Below are 11546 nucleotides of genomic sequence, written 5' to 3' on the forward strand. Positions count from 1 at the left end.
AGCTTTGGGGTGTTGATCGACTCCATCTACGTTTTGATTATCATTCTGAATCCATTTCATAGTCTTTTTTTCAGCTTTTTGTTCAAATGTTATTTCTTTTTTTTTTTTTTTTTTTTTTTTTTTATGAAACTCACCCACATTAAAGTGTTTAAAAAAAGAATGCATGAAGCTAGAATAAAATGTTTTTGTTTACAAGCAGATACCCTGTTCTTTCTTTGGATGTTTTGTATGTTCAGGTATTCATATAACAAAATATATACAAATTAAAACCTAAATGGGGGTATGATGTAAAGTTCACTTAAAGTAAACTTATGAGTATACTTGCAGTATAAAACTACTAAACTAGTAGTTTACTGAGACTATACTTCAAAGTGTACAAAGTATTTAATTAGTAAACTGTCAGTATACTTATAAGTTAACTTTTAGTATAATTCCAGTACAGGGTAAACCAGTTGTGTACTCAAAGTTTGCTACTGTTATACTTAAAGTATACTTAAAAGTATACTTTTGTATACTAGAAAGTGGGCCAATTTAGTCCCAAGGAGTATTGAAACAGTACACTTACAAGTATACTGCTGGAACACTGATATTTGTATACTTGCTACATAAAGTATACTTAAAAATATACTTGAACTTTACTTAAGTATACTTAATAAAATAAACTTGAAGTATACTCCTTTTTGGTAAGGGCATGCATTGGGTTACATTCATGTTTCTTCTCTCAGTAGGGGCCAACATCTGTGCATCAGACATTCAACTGCGTCTCAGAGTTGGACATCCTTTTTTCACTTGAATGTAGGCCACAATACGAAAGAAAAGATCTGCTGCTACTTTCATTTCATCGTGACTTTAACCACACATTCCTTAAATCAAAAACATTGTGCAAACTTCTTAACACAAATAATTATTGTTTTCACAATCACCATCTCTTTTGTTCTTGAGGAAATGATGGACACGTATGATGCAAAACTGACAACTGCCAGATAAGTGTCGACAATAATATAAAGGAGAGTAAATAATTGCAGAGCTATTATTTTTGGATGAATTGTCCTTACAGGCTGAGTATCAAAGTTGCAGTTATTCATGTTCTAAATTTGGTCAAACATACTGTGGGAGACATTAAAACAGTAGCTAACAATCTAGCTGACGATTAAGTTTAAGCAGTCAATCTGGTTAAATTCTGCCAAGACAAATGAGCTTAAAAGATCAAGCCATGAATCATGATACAGTTATACAAACGGCCAGCCTCTGAAATACAGTCCCTAGAAGGTTTGTAAAATAAGCAAAAGGACTAATAATAAAAACCTAAGACTAGCATTGTCGCCAAATGATACAGTAATAATTGAGTGTAAAATGACACATTGCATAGCTAGCTACTATTTTATAGGAAGTGGCTCTAAATAAAGTCTGAATTATGATATACCTCACTGCTCTATAGGACATGTACGTTTAGCAAAATAATTTAGTTTAAATGATAAAGACTTGAGTTGCATGCAGTAGATTAATATCCACCACATATGGAGAAGATATGACACCAACTTCATCGTCAAATCTCTGAGGAAAAGGTCACACTTCCCTTGAAGAGAATTCTGGGAGATCAAAGAGCTTGTCTCTGACTGTGAAAGTTTCATATACATTCCTTCAATGTCTTTGTTTTCTTCATTTAATCCTTTATTTTCCACCCAATTCATTTCTCATTCTCACCTAGCTGATCGTGAAAGAACAACATATTTTGGATTCACTGCTTTAGTTGGGGCTGGTTCAGGGGGCCATTTACTGGGAAATAAGAGTCTGAGGCTGGATGGAGTTTCCGTGGCAACAGAACATATAAAGATCCAGTCGCTTGGCAAAGGTAAATCTATACCAATTACCGCCTTGTATTCACTGAGAACAAGAATCTGCAGTGCACTCTTGCTCTAATTGACATGACATAACAAGGTTAGGCTTTTCAGTAAGACATCAAACTAAAGGTAAATACAGTAAATCAGACAACATACTAGCTTATAGGCCTGATCTTGATCTTATGCAGCATCAATTTATCCTGTAAGAACAGGGTTATTCACTTTTCTCCTGTTGCAAAGGATAAATGTTATATGCTGCAGTTGACCACCAAACCTTCTACATTCAACTAAAATGAGCATTAAAACAATTTTTCATGAAGTCTATCATTTGCACCCATACTGAAATCTAGAACTAAATATGCATGCATAATTTAAATATTCAATTCAAGCATGCAATTGATTAAAATGCAAACAAGTAATATGAAAAATGGAAATAACTATTATTTAAATTTTTGTTCTCAAGACTTTGGTAAAAGCATCCACACCTTTTCTCTGCATCAATATGTCTTTTCCAATATAAGCCAGGGTTAGTTTGCAACTCTGTTCCTTTGAAAGGTCAGGTCTAGAACTCTATCAAATTACAAATAGCCATTTGTGTTAATGCTACAATCTAAATCGAATTGCTTTGATTGCACTCTTACACACCCTGATAAAACCTACAATTACAGACCAAGAAGAATCACATTTAAGAGGCTATGTCTGTCAGCTGTGGTGATAATTGCCAATCACATTATCACAACACATTAACAGTCACTAAGCCATGGAGGTGACACAGGCCTCCTTTAAATCTGTGGTTCATCCCTCAAGGAATTTCTCAATTAAAATGCTAATGTCAGCTTTAGCAAGCAGCTCATTTGTCATTCATTCCCCAAGACAAAAGTAACCAGAACTTTGAGAGAGTTTTGTTGACTTATTAAAAAAGGTAGTAATGGACCGATATAATAATTTAAGTCAATACCGATAAACGGATAATTTTCATGTTATGCCGATAACAACGTTCAATATCAAAACTGTACTATTTTGTCTAAATAAATTAAAAATAAACTAAAAAGAATGGTTTTAAATTCTACAAATGAATTTATATATTATAATATACAGTATAAAATGATAATAGAATAATCATTCTGATATTATGCTAAAGATTAGATTGGACAGCATTATTAAAATGATTGGTGTTTTTAAAGATTTAATTGAACATTAGATGACATAAGAAAAGTAAACTAATCAATGTAAAAATACATAAGAATGAGCATTAACAATTATATATACAATATCAGCTGATATAAAAAAATAAATAAATAAATACATTATTAAAAATAAAAACCAATGGTACTAATATTTTGTGCATTCCTGTTTAAAGGTATGAAATAAAATGAAAGAAATGTACATCTCCAAGATTGACCCTAAAAGAGCAGTTAACTACCTTCACCGAATCAAAGAGATACTTGAAGATATCACACACTACATTAAATAGTTGTATCGTTGTCCAGTACCAATATCTAAATATCCTTAAAACTAGAGAACAAAATTTGTGGTCGCTCTCTAACCCTAGCTGTGCAGCTGTAACATGCTTGGGCCTATGACCTGCAAATAATTGCATACAGGAAGTTGAATCTATTTTTCTGTCTACATTAAAGCATGATTCATTCCTTTCTCCAATTTAAATATGCACCAAGACAATCCAATGCAAAGGAAAGGAGGTTTTCTTGAATTTAATGCAGCAAATAATCACTTGAAAAAACATGTACGTGACAGCGAGCATAGTTCTTGATGCTTCATGCTCTTCTAGAAGCAATTGCTTTCTCCAATAGGCTGCAACATTGACGTTTGGATGCATTATTGAAAAGCAATTACACAGAGATCAGCGAAATGGCATGTTCTCCTGGCAACCCCAAGGACAGTTGTTCATCTAAGGGAGGAACAGAGCAGTATTATCTTAAGTTGCATAACAAAGCCAGTCAAGCTGGAGTCAGGCCCCTTTCTGCTCAGCTCAGAGGGGAAAAAAAAACAGACCAATGACGTTTGTTTACACAAGCTTAGAGGACACTGCAAAAAAGGCATTTAGGCATCTGAGTATTTCCCTAGCTCTAGGACTATGTAGACATGTTTTTCCAAGTTCATATGTTTGGTTTACCACAATTTTAAAAAGGATAATAAAAAGAGTGACTGGAGATATTAAAGAATGAAAGCACTGTTGATTCTAAATGCAACAAAACATGCTGAGCTCTAAAAATCAATGTTTGCAATTGGTTTTCACTGACCTTCAGAGATCTACAGCTGTATTTAATACTGGAATAAACACTGTTTCCTTCATTTTAAAGAGGCACTGACACATTTGTGAATTGCAATGACAAAGCAACCAAAAGTCTTGTCGAAGACAGCTGGCAATTTTCAAGAACATGAGTGACTGCAACACCTGGCAATGTGGCCGTGTCTGAGATGACAAAGTTGAGAAAAGTTTAACTTTAAAGGGCTCATATGACATTGCTAAAAAGAATATTATGTTGTGTATTTGGTGTAATGCAATGTGTTTATGTGGTTTAAAGTTCAAAAAACACATTACTTTCCACATAATGTACATTATTGTTGCTCCTCTATGCCCCGCCTTTATGAAACGTGTTGATTTTTGCAAAGCTAATTGTTCTGAAAAGTGAGGAGGTGTGCTCTGATTGGCCAGCTATCCAGTGCGTTGTGATTGGCTGAATACCTCAAGCGTGTGACGGAAATGTTACGCCCCTTAACTGGCGCGACAAGACAAAAACAGTAAAACCCATTATAAACAAGGCATTTGTTGCATCCAGTGGGGACATAATTACTGTTTATAATGACTTATACTGTCTTTTTAAATGTTGCGTTGCGTATCACGCTGCGTAAACATAAAACCATGTCTGGAGAAATGATAAACAACAAGCGCTACTCTACACTACTCAAAACTCACGTTTGAATCATCAGTGGCAAATTCTTTAAATATTTAAAAAACTTATTTACAGGCTGTGAGTCAGAAGCGTCAGACTGTCCTTGCAAAGTTCGAACTGAGGAACAGACTGCGGCCTAGAATGAGAAAGGGCCGGCGGGCTGAGTGAGCGGCGGCCAGTGGGCTTGAGAACGGCGTGGCTGGCGGGCAACCACGTGTGACGACCCCGGGCTGGACTCTGCTTTGTCCATGGTGAAAGCCAATCTGGCGAATCACAGCACGAAGTTGATGTATTTCCTCAGCTACCAGCACGGATCAGCTCTAGGCATGACGAAGCGGATATCTTCCACTTTTGGAACGCTTTCACAGTGAAACACACAGCATCTCTACAATGGCTGCAGCGGTAGCAACAATACTACAGCGAGAATCAAAGTTATGCCTTCTTTCTTTGCGTGAACATTTGGGCGGTGTTATGCAAATCTTCCCACATCGTGACATAGACATGTGGGGGCATGTTAGAACGAGCCGTTTTAGGGGGGTGTGGTTGACGCTTAACTTTTATAAAGTGTATCTGTTTGGATTTGAGACTTTAGTCTATGCAACTTTACAGATCTTCTTTATGCACCAAGAGCTTGTAACACTCCAAAGAGAAAGAAAAAATTGAAATCGCATCATATGACACCTTTAAGCAAATACAGCAGCATAAAGTCTGGTTTATTTTACAGCTAATTCTGTGCAATATCTCCCCACTCGGACAGGAAGAGAACGTCTGTCCAAAGTTTTTTTGCCCACTACCTATCAGAGGTTTGGGGTTGGTTATGTTTTTAATGTTTTTTTTTAAACAAGTCTCTTGTGCTCAGCAAGGCTGCATTCATTCAATCAAAAATACAGAAAGAACTGTAATATTGTGAAATATTAGTCACATTTAAAATAACTGTTTTCTTTTTCAATATATTTTACAATATTATTTATTTCTGTGATGCCAACAGCGAAATCATTCCAATATCCCAAAAGATTTCTTATATTATCAATGTTGAAAACAGTTAGCTGCTTAATAAAGATTTATTTTGATTTATAATATTGATTAATTTGAAATACAAATCGTTTGTAACATCATGTCTTTACTGTCACTTTTGATCAATTCAATGTGTCCTTGCTGAATAAAAGTAAATAAATAAATGATCATACTGACCCTAGACTTCTGAATGGTAGTATATATCTTTGCAAAGCCATTGTTGCAAAAACACTTACTAATAGGTATATGTATACATAATGTGTCAATAAGCACAAAACCATAATGTAAAAGTAGCCCATTCTGACATGGCCTGTGAATCTCCATGTTTCTGGACTTTCCTGGCTGACTTCCAAAACAGGAATGCCAAAGTTTTTTAGCAAGAGCAGGACACTCACCAGGAAGCTTCAGCGTAAACAACCTCCACAATTAGATGTGGAATTCTTGCCCTCCACTTGCACAACCCATGAGATCTTCTGCTGAGACCTACTAGAGTTCTGAGCAAAACAACTCCCTAATGCTTTTGTTATTTGAACACTTGCAGGTTGTTCAATTGTCAAACTGTTTCTGACAGCTAAGTGTACTTTGCTAGACTAACTGAGACTTGTCATGGCACTTGTATACTGTTGTTGTTCTCTTGTTGGTCTGATTGCTTCTATAGTTCTCATTTGTAAATCGCTTTGGATAAAAGCGTCTCCTAAATGATTAAATGTAAATGTAAATTTGGACATCTCGATCAGTACAGCACTGGTACACCCAATGGTATGAGGTTGGGGCTGGACTATCTGTTTTTCTGACCAATGACAGAGGGTGAGAGATTTGAAACAATCTCTAAATGCAAACAATTAACTAGCCGTGGAACTTGTCCCTCACAATTTGCACTATGGACTTTAACGATATCTTAACCTCATCGACTAATTGAGAAGATGTGTGCAATAACTTTTCTAAACAGCTAAATTTACGATTTTTATTTTAAATGAGCAAAAAATCCACTAAAACCCATACTGTTTCTGGCTTGAGACTCTCCTTTAGAGATCATTTGTAATAGAAACACTGGCTCTGTTGTTTGGGGCAAGTAAGGAATAACCTAACAACACCCTGGCAACCAGAACAACCACATGATAACATGCTGACAACCATGAAAAACATTCTAGGATCATGACAGCAATGTTTTCACAGGAAGGAGCCACTCATATTTTAGAAAATATAGTTCCTATCCAGTTCGGTAAATTTAATTTTAAATGTACATTTATGCAAAGTGACTAAAACATTTATTTTGTCAGTTCATGCGTTCCATGGAAATCAGCCCCATGACCTTGGCATGCTAGCTCTCTACTGTTAGAGCTGTAGGAAATGACACACTTTGTCTTTAACCATGGAAATAAAATGTAAACTGTGACAATTTAATTCAGTTGTTGACATGAAACAATAAGGTCACAAGAGTAAAGGTGTCATTTCCATTGTTTAGCGGAAAGGCATCAGTTATCTCTCTTCTATGTCAAGCACAGCCCCTATGGCGCTTGACAACAGACACAAATACACATTTGCTGTCATGTGTTCTTGGATCCCAGGGAGCATAAAAATGAGTTGTCAGTTTTGTTTACCACCTCTGCCAATGTGCTGTCTCCCTGTGCACCTCAGGTGGCTTTGTAAATCGTAATTGGATTTGCAGGGAGTGCTGGGTCGTTATTAAAAGGTCCCCGAAGCAATGTTGCATTTCTTTTCAACCCACTTTATAAAGTTTGGTTAAAATAAGAAGGAACTCTGATTTCTTTCAAAGGCCAACAGGTGGAAAACATCTGCATATTCAACAGGTGTACGATGACAGCCAATCTGAGAGAAAACATCTTTTGTCTCTCATGTGTCATATGCAGTCATATCTGGATCCTATTCACAGAAACTGCAACATTTTTAAAAAAATGCAATAGTGCACAAATCAGATAATGCATATCATGAAACATAACATTGCATGAATTGCACTGCACCTTTGAACAGAGAGTGAATGTGTATGTAACTAATCTCACACTACCGATGATGTGCAATATAGCACACATGCATTAATGACAAATGTTTTACAGACTCAAAAGTGCAGTCTGTTTAACACTGACTCCTAGAAACTTGGCAGAGAGTCAGTCCTGATGTGGAAAGGGTTCTATTCAGGATTGGATAATACTGGGTCCATGATGCACAATGTGTGGCCTTGTTACATAATATTGAGTGATAACATTCATTAGCTTTTTTCAAGCAGAGATGTATGATTGGTTCAGTGCACAGCACACATGTTCATTTTCTGAAACAATGTTTGGGTTTGAGTAATCAGTAGTCTATAAAGGTCAGGAGATATGAAACTGAGAGCTACACTGCAAATAGACACAGAATTAACTACAGTATATAGAATAAAACATCTGACTTGATTTTGTGAAAAAGATTTTTGCATATCATATAAAATTGAAACTGTCGAAAAAGTCTGAATAATTAGAAATAACATTTCGAGCAGGTTATCAGGAGGACATCTTGATGCTCAATTGCTCAATTCTGTCTCCAAGAATGCTGTTCTTACACAAGAAAGATTTTATCCAGTGTGCACTCCCTCTGAGCTGGGTTTAAATTGTCATGCCTGTATATAATAATAATGCATATTCACTGTGGGAACAAGTCAGTTTGCACAAAGTAAATGGAATTTCCTGTCAGGTCATAACCATAAGGACATTATGCTGTGCTTTCATGCTGCTCTACAAAAAATAGGTCACATTCTAGGACTGACTGATACAGATTCCTTATCACATAGTATTTTCTAATCAATACTACATCCTATTGTAGTGCAATATATTCATAAATCTCTCTGCAATCTATGTAAAATAAACTATATACATTATTCAAAGCTATGTTTCACACTAGTTAGTACGTGGGTAGTTTTTGGATTAAAAATAATTTTGGATTATTTTTTTAAATACTATTTGGGCATTTTCCAGTTCATTTTAAATGGTCTTGGAGTGTGACAAATACATTTTTAAAAGAAAATATATTTTATGAAGTATCTTGAAATATCTCTGAGGCGATTAAAGCAGCATGTATAATAATTAGAAAATAATAAAATATTAAATAGTTTTAAATTGAGTATACAATGTCATTCCACATAAGATAGCCTTAAATATAGTGTGAAAAGCCCATGTTTTAAGAACCTGTTGCATCTAACAAGACTATTATTTTTATAGATCTTTTTCAAATAAAATATATGGACATGAAATATTGATTGAGCTAAATTATTCAGTTAAAATTATTAGAGACATAAAACAATAACACACGTTTAAATGATCAGATGAATGCAGATATCGACCAATCAGAATCAAGTACTCCATTCATTAGACACATATAAACAAAAATATACACTAGGCTATAATTATTATACATGCAGACTAGACTAGATGTTAGACTAACTGTAGAAATTATGAAATATGTGTGCTTTTTCGTATAATTTGTCATTGCAGGACTTTTCTAAATGAGCTAGTGAGGGTAAACGTATAGGGTAAAAAAAATATATACACTTGCTCTTATACACAAACGTATATTTTAAACTCAAATCTTGCTGTTGAGTATAAAAAAGTTAATGGGCATGTTATGTATATACAGACTGCTGCATGTCTTTTAACTGTCTCTGCCCCTGGCGTTATGAATATGAAATAATCATGTCACGGAAGTGGAAAAGCAAGCTCAGGTGACATCGCGAACAAATTTACTTGAAGTCTGCAGAACTAGCCCGTCCTTTTGGCAAACTAACACTGTCCTATTTAAAACGTAAATATGCATTATTATTTTTAAACGCAGCCTTAGTACATTGTTGTTACAAGGCATTTAAGCTTAGGAAATGAAATAGTCGTTCAGCAAGGGTCTGTCGCGCGCCTTATTTACTCAATAACGACGATCATAACTCATTATTACTATCATCAGCCTGTAATCTTCAGTGATATAAAGTTACTTTAAGAGTGCGTTAATTGTAATGAGATTATATGAAGTTTTATGCGCTATTTTGATGACACTAACCTGAGATGCCTCCGCCAATCACAATCACATCGTATGCGTTCGCAGTCATGGTGCTGTTCGCCTCACTGACGCTCAGAGCAGAAGAGCCGCTCAGCATCTGTGTTCAAAGCATTCTGAGCCCCGCCCCCGCCTACTATCACTGGGAATGACAGATTAGAAGAGCACTAGGGTAAATGCACGGAAGCTCCCATCTACAGTAGGGTACAACGGAGCTAAAGGCCCACCTTAAGAAAAAAAATGTGCTATTCGCTGCGCCAAAAATGTATAATTGCAGAAAAAAATATATATACGTTGTACTGAACATTAATGGAGCAACATATTTTGTGTGAAAATAAATCATTCAAGTTGATTATTTTGATTAAAAATCTTATAAATGTATGAGATGGCAAGAGCATGGTTGAGCTACTTCAGCTAAAATAATGTTTTTTTTTTTTTTAATAATGTCTAAGTTATTTTTTTTTATTTTTAATATATTTATAATTGTTTTTAATATTTTCTTATTTTGAATTTTTTTTTTAATTAGTTTTTGTTCAATAAATATACTGTCATTAAAATATGTTATTAATATAAAATGTGTTTTAAAACACAGAAACAAAATCATTTTAAAAGGTAAAGATTCTGAAAGTATTGAAGATCCAATAATAATTGAATATATATTTACAGTAGTAACAACAAATGATATTTTATTATATGATTAATATCCTGTTTTTAAATATGATGGTTTCATTCTAAACATGGTGATTATCTCTAATATGGACACCCGACATAATTTATGATATTTACCATCTGAATCTAACCATGCCATGTCAACAAATGGAAAAGTGTTGACCTGAACCCCTATTGAGAATTTATGGGGTATTGTCAAGAGGAAAATAAGAAACCAAAAATGATGATAAGAGACCAAAAAATGCAGATGAGCTGAAGGCCACTGTCAAAGAAACCTGGGCTACCATACCACCTCAGCAGTGCCACAAACTGATCATCTCCATGCCATGCCGAATTGAGGCAGTAATTAAAGCAAAAGGAGCCCCATCCAAGTATTGAGTACATGTACAGTAAATGAACATACTTTCCAGAAGGCCAACAATTCACTAAAAATGTTTTTTTATTTTTTTATTTATTGGTCTTATGGAGTATTCTAATTTGTTGAGATAGTGAATTGGTAGGTTTTTGTTAAATGTGAGACAAAATCATCACAATTAAAAGAACCATAGACTTAAACTACTTCAGTCTGTGTGCACTGAATTTATTTAATACACGAGTTTCACAATTTGAGTTGAATTACTGAAATAAATGAACTTTTCCATGACATTCTAATTTATTGAGATGCACCTATACACCTAGGATACCTCGGGGGTGAGTAAAACGCAGCCTAATTTTTGGGTGAACTAACCCTTTAATAGGTTTAGTATGTGAATAAATTGGCCTTTTTTGTCTGAAATGTAAGTTACTTGATGTTATTTAATTAAAAAAACTATTGTGCGTAATGCAAAATATGCAATGAGTCGTAGGCCTGTACTTGACACTGCGCATCCGCCAAGATACTTATTAAAGTGAACAAAACAATCCTACCAACAACATAAACACTGCAGTAATATTTCAGTAACATTACTACAGACATCCTCTGAGGATATTTTCTTTTTAAACTACTTTAATTTTCCTGGCTAGGCTTTGTTAAGCCAACATAATGTTTGTCTTGATGAACTTTTAAATCTAGTTTTCACTGTAATCGATAGCC

At 34.8% G+C, this 11546-nt stretch overlaps 1 protein-coding gene across 1 annotated transcript in view; it reads right to left on the reverse strand.

Annotated features, from left to right (window-relative positions):
* mao (monoamine oxidase) overlaps positions 1–9960 on the reverse strand; it is a 30860-nt gene extending 20900 nt beyond the window's left edge. The window contains exon 1 of the mRNA XM_042763983.1: positions 9809–9960. Within this exon, the coding sequence (XP_042619917.1) occupies positions 9809–9905 (97 nt within the window). The 5' untranslated portion in view covers positions 9906–9960. The remainder of the gene's footprint in view (positions 1–9808) is intronic.
* Positions 9961–11546: the final 1586 nt, after the last annotated feature.

This window comes from Cyprinus carpio, chromosome A9 (assembly GCF_018340385.1).
Source record: "Cyprinus carpio isolate SPL01 chromosome A9, ASM1834038v1, whole genome shotgun sequence".
NCBI lineage: Eukaryota > Metazoa > Chordata > Actinopteri > Cypriniformes > Cyprinidae > Cyprinus > Cyprinus carpio.